Source organism: Biomphalaria glabrata, chromosome 6 (assembly GCF_947242115.1).
Source record: "Biomphalaria glabrata chromosome 6, xgBioGlab47.1, whole genome shotgun sequence".
Classification (NCBI taxonomy): domain Eukaryota; kingdom Metazoa; phylum Mollusca; class Gastropoda; family Planorbidae; genus Biomphalaria; species Biomphalaria glabrata.
Window position 1 is genome coordinate 5,820,993 of NC_074716.1, and position 18,353 is coordinate 5,839,345.

Here is an 18,353-nt window from a genome sequence, read left to right on the forward strand (position 1 = left end):
ACGGTAGTCCTATCTTACATACCAAACATATTAAATAAAATGAAACAAAATCATTAAGCAGGAACAATGTACACATCAGTCCTATATTGAAATAATATAACCCAATGTAGTCAACTTTTTTTCGGTCTAGTGGTCTTATACCTTCACCTTCGTCTTATCAAGGGCCACATCCAGGGCCGGATTTAAGTAAGCGGAGGCCCCGGGGCAAGCTTTTTTTTTTAGGAGGCCCCTACACTCTTTCGAACGCTTTTATAAAGATCCACTACCATCTTAAAACAGATACAAGACACCGATAGCAAAGACAAACAGACACAAAAACTCCTTTGTTCCACTGGCAATCAAATCATTAAATAGGAACAATCTGATGTAAACTTTTCATATGTAAGTTGTGAGTGAGTCTGGTGTGAATGTACAATTTATTTTTATAGTTATAATGTTTTGTTTGGTGTAATGCACAAATTATAAGACTAATTTCCTGACGGACAATAAAGATTATTATTATTATTAATATAATTATTATATGTTAGAAACGAACGAGTAGTCATTCTCTGGCGCTGCCAGGATCGAGTTTCGCTAAAACGGAAACAAAATTCTTCGTATTCCTTTATCAGTTTCCACCGAGGAATTTTCTAGTGATGTGGCAGGTCTGCAGCAGTACCGCCCTATTATTATTATTATTATTATTATTATTATTAGTAGTAGTAGTAGTATATCCATGCTATATTTTAGAAAAAAATAGAGTACGTATGTATTTAATCTCACGTTCATTTAATAATTTAATATACAATTTTTTTTTTAAAGTGAAAATGTTTGGTTTTGTAGAGGGTAAGGCCCTTGGTAGACGCATGCCGTTAATCTGGAGCTGTACAGCTATTTACATATTCCAAGCATGCTACTTCAGTCAGACACTTCTTAGTCACGACATTGTTGCTACCAGACGTAATATTTAAAATGTTAGCGTTACGAATGAGAAAAAAACAACTTTCTGAACCGTCGAAATCCCGACATATTTCTTTAGTGAAGGATTTCTTTCTTGTAAATACCCCGGGGCTGTAGCTCTTGCTTGCCCTCCCTTAAATTCGGCCCTGGCCATATTACTGCAAAGAGTAGTCGGGCCTATACGAACAGAATTTCTGTGGTTTAATAAGTCATTTTGAGGCAGCAAAGAGGCGCGGTGGCTGAGCGGTAAAGCGCTTGGCTTCCGAACCGTGGTCCGAGGTTCAAATCCTGGTGAAGACTGGGATTTTTAATTTCAGGTCCTTCGGGCGCCTCTGAGTCCACCCAGCTCTAATGGGTACCTGACGTTAGTTGGGGAAAAGTTATGGCGGTTGGTCGTTGTGCTGGTCACATGACACCCTAGTTAACCGTAGGCCATGGAAACAGATGATCATCTGCCCTATAGACCACAAAGCTGAAAGGGGGACTTTACTTTTTAAAAAAGTTTTTTATCAATAGGTTATCCCAGAATCAGGAACGGATATATCTACAGGACGTAGTTTGTGCATCAATATTATATCCTATTTGTAGATCGTATAGAGATAAAGTGACTCAGCCAAGCAAGGTATAGAAAGAGTTTGTTTTTAAAATTAGTTTTCGAAAGTTATACTATATGTTTACCTTGTTTAAAGTACGAGCGGGACATACAGTAGTGGGAATGTTGTGTTATTGATTGGACTTCCAGGTACTGTCTACACTAGTTAAGACTAAAACCAAGCATGCCTGAGCATTGTCTGTGGTTTAGCGCAATCATCACGTGTGAGTCTCTATGTTAATTAATTTACAATCTTGTTTAGAGCAGGGATAAATGTATGGTAACCTACGTTTTTAACTGTTTCTATTATAGTTCTGTTACGAATCGAGTCATGGAAATGAAAGTAGGCTATATTATGGCGCATCAGCCATTTCCATATATCTATGATTAGTTTGGATCCATTTGCTCGAGCTTATTCAAAGTTATATTTTAACCTAACTAGAATCTAGTCTTTAGCAACATGCGACTACCGTTTTTACAATATTAACTCTTTCTTTCCTAATTGACGATACCATCGTTGATTTGACATTATTAAATTAAATTAATGTTTGATTTTATGAACTCTACTTTTGTGTCATATAAAAGAGCAAAGAGACCTTAAATTCTAGACCAAATAAAACACTTTCTGATAGCAATCGACAAAGTTATTCAAGCTTAATCATAACAGGGTAAAAAAAATACTAAAATGAAGAATTCCATCGGACCGTGGAGAATAATTACGGAGAGAAAGAGTTAAGAGATGAACCATAGTCGTAGTAAAATAAGAGAAAGAAGAAATAATCTACTAAAAGTATTCTTGGTAAACCAGTTACACAGACTAATATCTAAAAATATATAATTGATAGTAAATTAAAATTAAACATATCGTTTCAATATTGAGGAAATAAAAAAAAAAAAAGCAATAGGGCTTATTAAAAACAATTTTTTTTCATATTTAACAAGAACATAAAATTATTATTAGAATATATGTACTTTGTTTGTGAAAAGATATGGAAACTAGAACATATGTAATTAGAGCCGTGAGATTATTAACAAACGAATATTCACATTTGACTAGACGTAGCTAGAGCAACACCCATTAGTAGAATCACTAAGTTTAGAGGCACTTTAAGACAGTGGCGCGGTGGCTGAGTGGTTAAACGCTTGGCTTCTGAACCTTGGGTCCTGGATTCGAATCTCTGTGAAGACTGGGATTTTGAATTTGAGGATTATGGGACTTCACCTGACATTAGTTGGGGAAATGTAAATGCGGTTTGTCGTTGTGCTGGCCAAAGAAACGGATCACCTTAGCATCATCTGCCCTGTAGGTCTGAAAAGGGAATCGCAAGGTCTGAAAAGGGAACTTTCACTAAGAGGAATAAAAAGAGAAGTAACAATGATACACAAAACACTAATCAAATACCAAGAAAGACATAAAGATAAAAGCACATTCTGTTCTCCATATTAGAATATGAAATGGATTTCCTGAGTCCGACATGAAAATAAATTATCTAGCAGAAATTAAGTCTGTAATTTCCTGCAAGTTTGGAGCCTGCAGTGCTGCGTTCTTTTGCCCTTTTAGCTCAGAATGCCGTGAGACGTTTTTACCCGAATATTTCTGGGAGAGTATACCACGCTCCTTCAGTCTACACGGCTGGCTAAGGAAGGCATGAATGTACAGTTCTTCTCGTCAAGGGGAGCTCATGCTCATTAACGTTCGTTCGAGAAACAGCAGAATCTAATCATTACATATTTTGTTTCATTTCAGCTGCTGTATTAGTTCAGGCCAATGCCATTGGTGTCACGACATCCTGGATCAAAGACACTATGGACAAAACAACCACGACGTTACAATGCAGTTGGATGGTCGAGTCTGGAGAATCCCCAGGCATGTTGTTCTTCTCACCAAATGACAGAATCGAACAAGTATATTTCTATTGTGCCATTAACACTGGGCCTCCTTACAGGTGTTTGAGAGGTACATTAGCTCAAAGTCGACACTACATTAACTCTTCTCTTGAAGGATCTGTGGCAATGATGATTGAAAACCTGCAATACTCAGATAATACAACATCCTACTTCTGTTTAGTTAGAGAAACATCTAAGCCTTTAATAATAACACATGCGCTGCTAACTATAAATGGTAAGTATTCATTAAGATCTTTTATAACGCGTCTTAAAGAAAATGATATTTTATGTTTAAATTGTGTGATATTTTTATGAATAAAAAGAAAAATATAGTAGAGCTCCTCCTGTCTCAAAAGACAAAATGATGCATCCAGATGAATCACTGGTTTTTGTTTCTTCTCGATTAGAGGCAGGGTCGGATGTGACTAATCATGTCGCTTCTAGACTATAGCCACTTCATTTCATGTGATCTCGGCTAGGTTTGTAACAGCACGCATAGTCTGTTTCCATGGTGTCGGATCTAGTGCTCTTTGCTCCCACATACTTTGATTGATGACTGCAGTTCTCATGCCTCGTAGGCAGACATCTCTGTAGGTTAGTCTTGGGAGGACTTAGATCTTTCTTCGCAGGGTCAGCAAACAGGATGCCCCTAGGGATTCTTCCATCTGGCATGCGGGTGACATGTCCGAGCCAATGTAGTCTCCTCTGTGTCAAAAGAACATAGATTCTGGGGGTTCTGTTTGGAGACATGTTCTAAGCTTTGTAATGTAAAAAAAAAATAATAAAAAAAACAACATAAGTGGCTACTTCCTCGGAGACACATATCGTAATTCGCAAAAAGCGCAAGTGAAAACTTTTACTGCATCAATACGTTGTGCTGCAAGATGCATGTATATTGAATAATTAATTATACATGTATTTGCATATGAAATTCAAATTAAAAATTAGGTCAAATCTATTTCTACAAATATAATTCGACCGTCAGTTCCAACATTAGATAATGTCTTACAACACGTATCCATGTGTTACTCTAGTCGTGCATGTGAATTAGGGACTTAAACTCTAATAAGTCGTTGGTTTTCCTGGCTGATTCAGGCAACCCGTTGCATTTTCTAATGAAACTCAGGAAGAAGGAGTACTTTTACAATTGTTTCCTATTAAATGGAATAAGAAATGTGCCTTTAAGTTTGTGTCTCTGTGTAGTTTAGCATATTTTTAAAAACATAATTACAAAAAAATTTGTTATTATCGTAGTTCAAAAAAGTTCCCCTTTCAGACCTAGCGATCTATGGGGCAGATGATGTAAAGGTCATCTATATCTGTGGTTCTTTGTTAACAAGTGGGCAAGCACAATGACCACCCGCCTTTACTTTTTCCCCAATGAATGTCAGGTACCCATTACTGAGCTGGGTGGACTCAGAGGCGACATAAAGATCCCGAAAGTAGAAATACCAGTCTTCACAAGGATTCGAACCCGGCCTCGCCGGTTCAGAATCCAAACACTTTACCAATTCAAAATGGAGTTGGGTAACCTGGATGATAGTTTCCTTTCAACTTAACTTGCTTTTTTAAAAAACTTTTGCAGCCGCTCCCTTGTCAACTCTATTCCTGTGCATACTTTTAAATTTACGAGAGATAAAATCAAGTCTTGTGTTCAAGCTTTTGTTGAAGACAACCTCCTGTAGCCAAAAGCTGATTTTCTTTTCTTTTGCTATATTTATAACTTTTAGCGGAAAATGAGAGTGAATGGGAAAATCGAGTGTTTCCGGGAATCGAATTGTCCTAGGGGAGACTAGCGAACTAAATACGTACAATCAAAGATTTGATTGTAGATAACTGGTATGTAAATAGTGTAAGACCTTCCACGTGAAACTCAACTGATATTAACAACATTGTTTACACTTACTGTGAGACAAATTTCTCTTCTAAAATACATTCTAAAAAAAAAGTCTCTAATATGTCAGATATATAGTGTGACAGAACAAATGGTAAATACCGTGACAGAAGAACAGATGCATACTGTGTCAGAACATCAGATACATACCGTGACAGAAGAACAAATACATACCTTGAAAGAAGAACAGATACATACCGTGACAGAAGAATAAATACATACCTTGAAAGAAGAACAGATACATACCGTGACAGAAGAATAAATACATACCTTGAAAGAAGAACAGATACATACCGTGACAGAAGAACAAATACATACTTTGAAAGAAGAACCGATACATACCGTGACAGAAGAACAAATACATACCTTGAAAGAAGAACAGATACATACCGTGACAGAAGAACAAATACATACCTTGAAAGAAGAACAGATACATACCGTGACAGAAGAACAAATACATACCTTTAAAGAAGAACAGATACATACCGTGACAGAAGAATAAATACATACCTTGAAAGAAGAACAGATACATACCGTGACAGAAGAACAAATACATACTTTGAAAGAAGAACAGATACATACCGAGACAGAAGAACAAATACATACCTTGAAAGAAGAACAGATACATACCGAGACAGAAGAACAAATACATACCTTGAAATAAGAACAGACATATACCGTGACAGAAGTACAGATACATACCTTGAAAGAAGAACAGACATATACCGTGACAGAAGTACAGATACATACCATGACAGATGAATACCGTTAATTATTAGCCAAAGAAACAGAAACGTTATCTGCCCTATATATTGCAAGGTCTGAAAGGGGAACATTTTATATTAAACATTAAAGAGTCTTGCTGAAATATTATCGAATCATATAGAAAAATAATTTCAATGACATGTGCTATCTGTAATCTGGTATTCTCACGGAAGCATATGTTTTTATCTTATGTATTAATTAAGTTTTATGTTTAATTCAAATTTATGTTTTATGTGTTAGGTAAGTGTGTGTTTTATTCTTAAGTTTGTATTTTGTTTGATATAAGTTTGTGTATCCTAACAGATGAAGGAACCACAACAATACCAGCTGTAACAACAATAATAATGAGCACTAGATCAACTGTACTACTGCCATCTACTGAAGCTAACCCACCAGAAACTGACACTGGAACCAGTGGTAGGCTAGTGTGACAATACAAATAACATTTTTATCGCGATCTGTTTAAAGAAATAGGTCAACGGTTCTCAGACATTTTGAACAAGTACCTCTCGATAAAGATTAGTACACTACGTCAGTAAGTACCACTGTCAGTGTATCGTTACTTTAACATTTCACTCGGGTTGTTTTATAGAAATGGTCAATATAGATGGCCTCCTTCAGTGACTATGAATCCTCTCATGGATGATGAGATGAATGCCTGGGCATTAGCTGTTTTGGAACGTTGTCGCCCACACATCAGTTTCCCCCTCTCCCCGCAGCGGATGTATCCAAAGGAGCGGCAAGTACCGACACAGTTTGGGGTCAGCGTCGTCACTGGCTCTGCCAGAGTGTAACACTGAGCGCTGCACACTTCCTATGGGTCACAGGCTCCTGATTTTTCCTCAGGGTTGACTCCCAAAGCATTGCCCATAATTGGGTATAACTGCAAGGTAGCAGTTTTTTAAATTCAGAGTTTTCCTTTTCCTAGGTGGGTAGCCAGTCATGGGCCCCTCCTTCCCGAAGCTTAATGGTTTAGGCGCAAGTTACTCGCCTTCGCCACTTCTTCTGATAGTGAGGTTGTCATTGCCGGACTTGTAATGTGGCACTTTACCACCTACAAAAAGCTTCCTAATGGCATGCGTCTCAAATCGGAGGTCTCAAACAATCCCAACTTCTGGCCTTCATGTGTGGCGCAGATATTGAGTCTGGCGGAGTTGTTTTCACGGTCAAAATAATGACTATACTTAAGATGTTTTATAATATTAAGATATATAATAAAGCTTTCCTTTGAGTTTGAAGATTAATGAGCACTAAGCAGCCCCAACTGTGACCTACATATTTTGCCAAAACCAACAAAGATATAAAGACTGACCTCAAATTATCGTGTAATTTTAAAAGGACGGCAGAGAATCGCTTTCTTTCGAAACATTCAGAGAAAATCGAAAACTTGGTTTATTTCGGACGAAAGACGTGAGTACCTTGTAAATAATGTACCGTGCACTGGCGAAAGGTTTACTTTTCCTTGCCGACAACCGACTGTTGGCACTTTGGTACGATAGCTGGTACGCTTCCGATAAAGGCCGTGAGCTTCCTAGGAAGTAAAGTAAACCAGGCCGAAGGATGCGTGGTGGTAAACTAAATCGTGCTAAGCAGGCCGTCCTAGCCCAGTTCCGAGTCGGTCACTGTCCAGTTGGTGTTCACTTCGGACAGCTTCGAGAAAACTACGACACAAGGTGTCGCCACTGCATCGTGGGAGTTGAAACAGTGGACCACATTCTCTATGAATGTCGCGTTCTGCATGAATGGCGATCAGGACAAGGATTTGAAAGAGAGAGAGAGAGAGAACTGGTCCATGTGCGGCAATCGGTCTGTCCTTGTTCGGGGACAAGGTGTCCTTAAAACGCACTGCTCGCTTCCTTTCGCGTGCTCTAAGGGAAGTAATCACAGCATGTTTCGTTTACTAATGGGGTTTCTGATACGTGAGTAGCTAGAACGTGTTTGGGTGCCGCGTGCTAACAAAAGCTGTTCTGGTGTCTTCCACGCCTTTAGAAGATCTATATCAGCAGAAAGAAGAGGCTCGTTCTCCTTGGCTTAGAAGAAGGAAAACTCGGAATCCAAACTTTGCTGCCATGTTTCTATAACTCGAACTTGGAAAAGTCTTAGATGAGAGTAACCCTGAGGAAGCTTCAGGAACCGGCAACTTTTAGCAGCTTGCAGCACAAATCGCAATATCCGGATGAATTAAGTCGCCGCTGGTCCCAAATTGTTTCGGGTACTTACAAATTCTTTTGGACACATCCGCAGCGTAAAGGTGCGGGAATGGCTGGTAAGGCTACATCATTTCGACCATAGCTGCGAGATATACCGCGACTAGGTTTCATTTACATATAAATATTAACGGTCATTCATGATTATTAGTGCCATCAGTTTTATAAGACACGGTTGTGTATCCGAGTCGTATAAATCTATACTATAATAACATAATTTTAATGAAATTAATTTAAATTTATTCTGTATTGGATTTTTGTATTTACATATTTCATGGTCGCATTTAATTAAATATTATGTTTCTTTTACACAGACTTTGTCACAGAGCTAAAAATAGCCATGCGTAAGTAGTTTTGACAAATATCCAAATAATTATAGTACTACAGATGACCTTTTAACATCATCTGCCCAATAAATTGCCAGGTCTGAAATGGGAACTTTCTTTCAGAGGCGCGGTGGCCGAGTGATAAAGCGCTTGGCTTCTGAACCGGTGCCAACGTGTTCAAATCCTGGTGAAGACTGAGAATTAGTTAGGAAAAAATAAAGGCGGTTGGCCGTTTTGCTGGCAACATGACACCCTTGTTAACAAATGACCTTGACATTATCTGCCCTATAGATCGCCAGGTCTGAAAGGGAAACTGCTTTACTTTACATACTAATTTATTTAATGTCATCAATTTGATTTCTTCTTAATGTTTGTATTATTGTTCAAATAGTTTCTTTTTTATTTAATTTACATTTTCTTTATAAAATAATTCCATTCGATACTTATTAAAATCGATTTCACCATTTTCATAACGCATTGAAATTATTCAGGTAACTGGAGAATGAAAATATTATTTTTAGATAGATATTAATACCATACATAAATTCTCTTGTCACACTTTGCCCAATATAATCATGTATAATGAACAAGCGTTCAATAAATAAAAATGCCAAATTTCTTATTTTATTTTTAAATTGCAGACTTTACTTCGAAAAAATATAAAAAAATACATTCTATGAATTTCATTTGTTATTCTAGCCATGCACTTTAATCAGTTGCTTAATATCTGCGAGTAGGTTTAGTTTTCCTGGCTGATTCAAGCAACCCATTCCGTATGGCACTAGGGATGAAGGAATATGGAATAAGAAATCTTTATCTTTGAATCTTTTTAGGTATTGCAAACACTACAAACAGCGATGCCCTTGCTAACGCTGGTATGGAAAGTATATTGGGCTTTCTTATAATCCGACAGTTACGCTGGGCAGGACACGTATCCAGTACAGGGGACGAACGTATGCCAAAAGCTGAAGGGTGAGCTGAAGGGTGTCGACGTAAAAGATGTGGGCCCACGGAAACGCTTTTATGACAAACTTTAGGCGACATCTTCTTTTTGCTTTACTTGACTTAAAAAAGAGCACCTGCCTGCATGTGGTTTCATAATGAGACAGCTGGATATCACTTACAAATGCGCCCCTTTTGTTTATAAATCACTGCCAATAATGTGAGAATCTGTTAAACAGAGCTTGACACCTAAATCATGACTGAACAGATTGTTTCAATTCTGTTTTATCGCGTTCATTATCTTACTGCATGTTCACTTATCTCACCATTTTATCCACAGCGTTTATTTTACCTCCAATGATAATAGCGATCTTTATTGTCGCCATTGTTCTCACCGTACGAGGTCAAGGTCTCCAGAGTAAAGAGCAACGGCACCAAAGTAAGAGGTCAAGGTCGTCAGAAGAAGAGGTCTGAGTTATTACAGTACATTGTATAGATTGTAATTAAACGTGTATTAAAATAAAACGTGTTGTTGATATGAAACTTTTTGATTTTTATCTGTGAGTGTGCAAGCGATGGGGCTACAAGTCACTTATACCCCGAAGGAAGGACAAAAAGGAGGACAAAGAATTACGAAGAAGGACAAAAAGAAGGACAATGTATTACGAAGAAAAACAGAAAGGAGGACCAAGAATAGCAGGAGGACAAAAAAGGACAGAAAGGAGGACAAATAATTATAGAGGACAGAAATATACCCTAGTGTCTTCAAGTTTTTTATCGACTCTTTGTAATTTTTTTTGTCCCGATCTTCTTTTAATGTATAGTCACCACATACAATACATTTAATCTTGGGGCGACTGGAAATATAAAACCTAATCAAAACTTCATTGTAGAATACACACAAAATTACGTATTTGACGGTGAATTTTTTTCTATCAGTGCAGTTTCAAACATAGTCGAAGTAAGACATAGGGAATTATTCTTAACTCTTTCTCTCCGTAATTATTTACCACATTCTGGTGGAATCAACGCTGGTATCGTCAGTTAGGAGAGAAAGAGTTAAGCAAATAATGCCTTAACTCCTTGGGACAAGAAGAACAAAGTAGCTCATTCTATGTTTCATGTTGAGTTCAACCAAGACCAGTCGTCACCAAAGGCCTGAACGCTGACCTGCAACGTCACAACCTATGAGCCATGATGCCCAATGGCTCGTTCCCATCTCACAGGTCTGTAAGACGTGGCAACCAATCAGGGGCGATCTAGGGCTCCAAAAAAAGGCCCTGGCATTACCGTAAAACCTGGCCCACAATTTGGTTGTCTGCATTGTTGTGAATATGAGTTAGGGTTTCGATGTAGTCTAAATGTTGTTTCGTAAAAGGTATCATGAGATTCAACAAGGTTTCTGATGCGTTTGGTGTCCAACTGTCGAGGTAATCAGTAATTTTACTCCATCGCTTGGCAGATTATTTCAACAAAGTTTTCAACATGTAAAAAAAAAAAGTTAAACCTCAAAGATCCCATTAATTAATGTAAGTACTAGATCCACGGGTTTCTCGTAAAATTTGTTTCAGGTCAATTTCATTACGTTTTCGTACATTTCAGTCATGTAGCCCGCGACACGAGTGTCGGAAGTTAAAATGGCCCGCAGGTCAAATTAGCTTGGACTGTTCTAGATGGTTTTATGAAGGAGAATGTAAGAGGTAGGAGCTTATTTAGAGATAAGGAGAGCTTGGAATATTTAGTTAGACATAGTAGTCGCGAGTCTTGAAGTAAATAGTTGATACGTTTTATCGATCATTGTTATTGTATCATGTATCCACTTAGTATTTATACTGTATATACATTCATTGTTCCACGTTCAAGTTTATAGAATTAAACTCAAGTACATCAAACTGTGTTTGAAGTCTTTGAACTATAATTATGACACCTCCTCATCCGCATATGTCGCAAATGTATCTTTTCGATGAAGCAGAACTGAAATAAATTCGTGATACTGTAAGTCTAGAAAAGATCAACGACAACTCACACACATGTAGTGCAGTAATTTTAGCTAATATTTTACACGCGAAGTAATCAATGGGGCGCTGTTTAGGTTAGAACACATTCTGAATTGAATTAGAAAGTATAGAAATATAGACGCTTGCCTGGGGGCAGGACAACCGCCAGTAAATCATATAATTCAGGATCAACTTTTCATTTTTTTTTCTGAAAAAAAGCTGTTGATTCGAATGACTGCATTCACTTTCACCAAAATTTATTTTATATATGTGCACCATCTGAATGCTTTGATAACACTAGATGTGTTCATGTTCCCCCTTTCAGACTTGTGATCTGTATGGCAGGTGATGTAAAGGTCATCTGTTTCTGTGGCCCTCGGTACACGAGACTGTAATGTGGCCAGCATAGTGACCTATTGCCATTTTGTTTACAGGAATCAATTTGAAATGTATTTTAGGGATGTAGGCTACATCTGGTCGTTAATGAGGTTCCTAGTTTGTTTTGGTTCACTCCTCCTGCGGGAGGTTTGGGCTGGGAGGTAGAGTATCTTCAACTCTAAATGGACACCCGGAACATGATTGATTAATATTCATAAATGGATTTGAAAGCAGACTACAATGCAAAGAAGAAGTATTGCCGCCTTCCCACCCCTCGTCAGCACGATACACTACACTTGTGGAACAGTGGAAAGGTGGGTAGTTACTATGATACTACTAGAAATGCTATAAAATAATAATTCACCTATTCACCATTTTCTCGTATTAAGAATTTGGCCCCAGGTGTTCCCACAATACATGTAATATGTTTGCATTATTGGTTGTTTTAGCTTCGCACTTGTTTTAACGTGTACAGCTGTGCTAATGAAAAAACACTCAAGACAAGTTTGTTTTTATCAAGTAAGGGAGATAAAAGTGTAAATATTAATTTTGATCTTGACTTTTTTGTTCTCTCCCGTGCCACCTTTTGCTAGTAAAATTTTAAAGGAGGTAGGGGATTGGTTAGAGTGAACACTCTTTGGAAGAGGTTATGATTATTTAAAAGCAGTTTTTTTTAGGTTTCTCAGACTGTGGGTCCTGGCTATTCAACTCAGTTTCTTGGTCCAGAAGTACCTTATCACAAAAGGTAGGCTCGAATCAGATTCTTATTCCAAACAGTACTTGATACAGTTCCTTATAGCACTTTCCTTAGTACACAGATTCGCTACTAAGCTTTACGATCTAAACAGAAATTTGTGGAGCCTTTAATCCAGTGTTTCTCAAACTTTTGCAGGTGGCGCACTCAAAAATGAAAAAAAAAATTCGCTTCTTTCCCCCCCCCCCCCCCCCAATCCTGATTGGGACCTGGAAGAGAGCTGTGAGGTTCAACAGTGGGTCTAGGAAGGTTTTAAGAATGTAATGAGAAAGAAAAGACCTAGAAGATGTATAATCTTAGCCATTTGTAGCCCGATTTCACATTAACATGCAGGTGGCCACCGATTTGGCGCAGTCACGTGAAACACTGAAATAATCTTTAATCCTCTTATCTTATCTTATGTAATACAGACGTTACTTCAAAAAAGAAGATGATTACGTCCTACGCGTCATGCATTTAGTCATGCATATTAACCAATGACGTAAATTCTGCCAAGTCACTGGTTTTCCTGGCTAGCTCAGGCAGCCCATTCCATGCTCTAATAGCACTAGGGAAGAAGGAGTATTTGTACAAATTTGTCCTAGCATATGGGACGAGGAATGTGCCTTTATCTTTGTGTCTTTCAGAGTATTTTATTAAATTTTGTTTTTGTATTTGAAGATTATGGTTCAGTGTTTTATGTATTATTGCTACTTTACTTTTGAGTCTTCTGTCCTGAAGGCTTTCTAAATTTAGTGATTTTACTAAAGGTGTTACTCTAGTCAAATGTGAATATTCGTTTGTTATGAATCGCACTGCTCTATTTTGTGTCTGTTCTAGTTTCTTAATGTTCAATCAAAGACATTGCCTTTATAATGTTTATACTTTTTATTTTAGAATCCTAATTTGCGCAATGAATATTCATTCAAGGAAGTCCGTTTAGTCCTGTATTTGTTTTCTAAAACAGTGTTTGTAGTTAATTGTTTTGTATACTAGAAAAAAAATATTCTGGGGATAGTATTAGTGATGCAGTAGTTTCTCAATCCCATCAAACAAGGGGGTCTGGGGGGGGAGCGCTCAAAGCTCCCCCATCAGTGTCAGGGGTTCTGCCACAGCGCCATGCGTATTTCTGCATTCTGAGCTTCGAAGTTTATGTATCTAGTATCCAGCTCTAGTGGGTACCTGACATTAGTTGGGGAAAAGTAAAAGCGGTTGGTCGTTGTGCTGGTCACATGACTCCCTGGTTAACCGTGGGCCACAGAAACAGATGACCTTTACATCAACTGCCGTATGGACCACAAGGTCTGAAAGGGAAACTTTACTTTACTTTATAGGGAAAAGTGGTGAAACCTTAGGCCTCAATGAACTGAAATACTCAACGGAAGTATGGATAAAGTTAATCTCGTTAGATCGGATTTAAGTCAACCTGAAACGTCTCTTCAATGACATTTTATTATTCAGCAATTTATCTTTAATTATCTGATAAGAATTACTTCTAAATAAACTTTCAAAATGATCGTGTGAACAGACTTCAAGCAAGGATTATGGTGTCAGTTTGTCACATGCAAATTTCAATACTGACATGTTATGGGAAACTTTTACTTGAAACTTGTGGGATCGCAATGTGACCTAGATGTGAGATAACTGGATGTTTCAACTCATAAAAAATGACATCGTAAAATTTACAAGTGGGGAAATTGTCTTTGATAAGTGGAATAAATGACAAACACACAATATATTCCAAAGCAATCATTTAGTTGTTTAGACAAGCCGATGGAGCTTCTTTGGGGGGCTAGAGTTCCAAGAGAACTTAACTCTTAGTACAAGCACATGTGTCTAGTGTCTTAATAATGGAAAAAAACAAGATATTGTTTCACTCTTATGATCTACGTTTAACATTCATATGTTGCTTTAGGATTAAAGATATTACACCCTAGCCAAATCCTCATGCATGACGATGATAGGTGGTTCCTCGCCATAAACAAATAAATAAAAGAGCTAAAAGACGTTTGTTTTCTGAAATTATTAGTATTCATGGTTCTAGTTTTTCTAATTCTACAATAACTATAACTACTATTGCGGTTCGATGATGATCATGCAGGGGGCTGAGGGCTTTGCACTGGGTTTTGTGCCTCTTCATGTGGCTGGTAAGACTAATATCAGCCTTAAATGTTCGGCTGCATACTGGGCAGCTTATTCCAGCTGAAGCTAGTGTCATGGCCTTGATTTGTTTTTCTCTGGCGCTTTTCTTCTGCCAGCACTGTTTTCTTGTCCTCATCAATTTGTGCACCGATTTCTCAGCGCGATGCCATGATGCTCTATCATGTGCTTCCGACTCCCAGGTGGATCAATGCTGAAGCTTTCAGAGAGAATCTCACCGCGCGGAGGCTTTAACAACGTGGCGACCCCAGACTCGGAGCTCACTGGCATCAACATCCAGAAGGATAGAAGCCCTCTGTTAGGAGGAGGCAGAAGTTACGTCATCGGCCTAGTCTGCAGCTAGACCCTGATCATACAGCCACGTCGGCGAAGGAAAGCCAGTGAGATCCTGGACTCGTAGACCTAGGAGGTAACGAAATATAGATCTAGATCTACATTTGTAATTTGTAAACGCCCATACGTTGGGGCATCGTATTGAAGCCTGTAGTTCTGTATCGAGAAGGCTACAGTTTGTGGAAGGGAAGAAAACCGTCCTGTCGAAGCCGTATTGAAGAGATATCGCCTGCCCGGCATCTTAAGAACGAACGTTAAGGTCACCTTTGCAAGGCCAAGATCGACCGTTGAGGTCACGCCAAAGAACTGTTGACGTAGGAGCCATCTTACTGCCTACGGCACTGAAGTACAGTAGTGCTAATTTGATCTACGTCTCGGCTGAATCTGTGCTACACGTTAGATAGCCAGATAGCCGGTATTCTAGCACTGGACTTTGACTTTGTCGCTGTGTCAACTGTTGGACCGTTCCAGTTTCACTTTGTACAGACGACCACCTGGGAGCACCGTACCAGCAACCGGAACCAGACTCTACGTCACCGACGAACCGGAGCCAGACGACAGATCACCGTGAACCAGAACCAGACGCCGTACCACCGAAGAACCGGAGCCGTTGCAGACCAGTACCGAAGAACCTTGGAGGCCGAAACGTTCGCTGTCTTTATCTCACCGCTAGGGAAGACATCGCCGTGAGCCTTGCCGCCGGGACAGACATTAGCGTAGGAAGAGTGGACCCGAGACTGACTGTGGAGTTATCGCCGCTTCTTAGACAGATAAGTCAAGTGTTATTTAACTACTTTCTCCTTAGATTAATTAGAGTCTGTAGGGAAGTGACCACTCGCTAGATTATCACTACCAGGTTAAATCGTGGTGGATTGGGGATATCCTTAAAATTAGGTGTAATCTAGCAAGAGGTCCAGATATACGTTTAGCTGTTAATTCGTCCTGTATGTGAATGTGAATCATTTAGTTAAGCATTTTTTTGTTGTAGCAACGTTGTGTATTAATTGTTTGTAATACTCCAGTCTTAAGTCTTACTGTCAGACGAAAGTCTCATTCATTAGAACTAGATCTATAGTTTGGTGTTTATCGTATTTAGGTTAATTTTCATAGTTTATTTGTATGAGTAAGTTATATACACTCCTGGCTGTGAAAGCAGGTAAGAAGTAACTAAGATCTAGCGTAATCTAGACTAGATCTGGGAAACAATCGAGGTGAAGCCTGATTGCCCATTAGTAATTTTAGTATTTGTAAATAGACAGGTTGGTCTATTTACCGGCGACTCGTGTGAGTAACACGTAGTTGGTTGAGTGTGCGTGTGTCGCACAGCGTATTCAGTCGGGTCAGAGTGTAGCCTACACACTGGTACCAAGGATACTAAGTGTATCTTGGAAAGTACAGAAGTTATTATAAGTCGGATTTGGTAGTTTAGACGCCAAGGGTAGAGTGACGAATTTAATTTATTTGAATCAAGAGGTATTAGGTAGCCGCGGAGCGAGGTTACGCTCAAAAGGTAATTTGATTTATAGAACATAGGTAATAGAAGCCATTAGGCCTGTGTGTAAGATAATTTAAATAAAAAGCGAGGTAAAGTAACAAAGGTAATATGGCAGCTACTTCAGGTTACGACCTGGAAGAATTTAGAAAAAAGCTAATTCATGAAGCTAAGACAGAACTAGAACTGCGCGGCAAAGAACTAACTGCTTATGTACAGCAGATGGTGGCGGCAGAAGCAGAGCGCTTGGAGAATGAAAGAAGTAGAGAAGCAGAACGCTTGGAGAGAGAGAAAGCTAGAGGCAGAGAAAAAGAAAAAGAAGAAGCAGATCGCATAGAGCGGGAAAAGGTTAGAGAGGCAGAAAAATTGGAAAGGGAAAAGGTTAGAGAGGCGGAACGGGTAGAGAGGGAGAAGAAAGAAGAGGCGGAACGCATCGAGAGGGAGAAAAAAGAAGAGGCGGACAGAAAAGTGAGAATTCAAGTAGAACAGATGAGGATAGAGGCTGGTGTAAGTGTGCCCACCGAAGGAAACAACAACAATAGTGTCAACATAGAAAGCCATAGTAGCGCCGCATGGATGAAGAAGAAAATCCAACCTTTTGCGGAAGACAAGGACGACATCGGCGACTATCTGAAACGCTTTGAAATTAAACTTGCAAAGTTTAAGGTCCAGGAGAAGGAGTGGTCCGAAATCTTGTTGGACTTCGTACATGGGAAAGCCCTCACGATTTGCCAAAACCATGACCACGAAGGAACTGCTAAACGCATACGGGCACAACGCGGAAACATTCCGAAAGAAGTATTATGAAAACACTCCATCCAGCCAAGTTGATCCCCAAACAACTATCAACTCAGAGAAAGACTTCTTCACTAAATGGCTCGGATTCGAGAATGTGGAGAACACCTACGAGGGGTTGAGGAACTTTATCTTGATTGATAACTTTATCAATAAGTGCGACCCTCAGCTACAGTCCTTTGTAAAAGAGAGAAACCCTAAGGTAATTGAAGACTTGGTAGAAATTATTAGGATCTTTAAGAATGCTTACCCAAACATTTTCTTTTGCTACCTTGTGAGTGCTTCCCTTCCCTTAATTGGCCGAACAGTAGTCGTTTAGGGCCGCGGGATTCTTTCATTCTGCAGATGTTGCCTGGCCATAGCAGCTAGACTGCATCAGGATTGTGTTAATGTACTAATGTACATCAACTGTTAAATTTCTAGAAAAAAATCGTTAAAGCCGTTTTTTGAGATCGGCGTCCAGGTTCCTCTATAAGATAGTGACTTGAATAGATGTATAATAAAAAAAATTTACATGGAGATAGAACTTCTAATTTAGTTTGTAATTACTTTGCATTATGTTTTGACTTTAAAATCTTCAAATAATAATAAGCATCTTCACAATTCGCTTTTACGCTGTGTGCATTATTTCGCAAATCGATCGCATAAAAGTGCATAGAACTCAGTCCTTACAGCACCCTACAAAAGGAGATACACCCACATGTCCCCCACCCCCGACATTCGGAGAACGACTGCCCCAGGCCCTACGTTTTCCCTCCCCCGCCTCTATAAAGGAGAATGATACACAAATAGTAAGAATGTGCGAGTGAGAGAGAGAGAGAGAAAGAGAGAGAGAGAGAGGGATATACAGTGTGTACATAAAAATAGAGAGAGTCAAAAAAAGAGTGAGATAAGAGGTAGAAAGAAAGACTTG

At 38.9% G+C, this 18,353-nt stretch overlaps 1 protein-coding gene across 3 annotated transcripts; it reads left to right on the top strand.

The window, feature by feature from the left end:
* The first annotated feature begins 287 nt into the window (after positions 1-287).
* On the top strand, positions 288-10,764 carry LOC106060621 (uncharacterized). 3 transcript variants are annotated; one of them, XM_056033426.1, is made up of 5 exons: positions 288-381; positions 3,279-3,653; positions 6,381-6,494; positions 8,599-8,628; positions 9,893-10,764. In XM_056033426.1, exons 2-5 carry the CDS (start codon positions 3,338-3,340, stop codon positions 10,024-10,026), a joined length of 594 nt encoding a protein of 197 aa, XP_055889401.1. In that variant the 5' UTR covers positions 288-381; positions 3,279-3,337; the 3' UTR covers positions 10,027-10,764. The 3 variants fall into 3 exon arrangements, with proteins under 3 accessions (XP_055889401.1, XP_055889402.1, XP_055889400.1); XM_056033427.1 differs by lacking the exon at positions 288-381 and adding an exon at positions 1,590-1,681; XM_056033425.1 differs by lacking the exon at positions 288-381 and adding an exon at positions 1,603-1,755 and having other exon boundaries at positions 9,893-10,201.
* Positions 10,765-18,353: the final 7,589 nt, after the last annotated feature.

What these genes read in the sequence shown, in the direction of transcription:
- LOC106060621 (XM_056033425.1), top strand. Translation starts at nt 1,716, where the DNA reads ATGCCTGAGCATTGTCTGTGGTTTAGCGCAATCATCACGT. An exon ending in TGCGCTGCTAACTATAAATG is followed by an intron (nt 3,654 to 6,380) that starts GTAAGTATTCAT and finishes GTATCCTAACAG; the next exon opens with ATGAAGGAACCACAACAATA. An exon ending in AACTGACACTGGAACCAGTG is followed by an intron (nt 6,495 to 8,598) that starts GTAGGCTAGTGT and finishes TCTTTTACACAG; the next exon opens with ACTTTGTCACAGAGCTAAAA.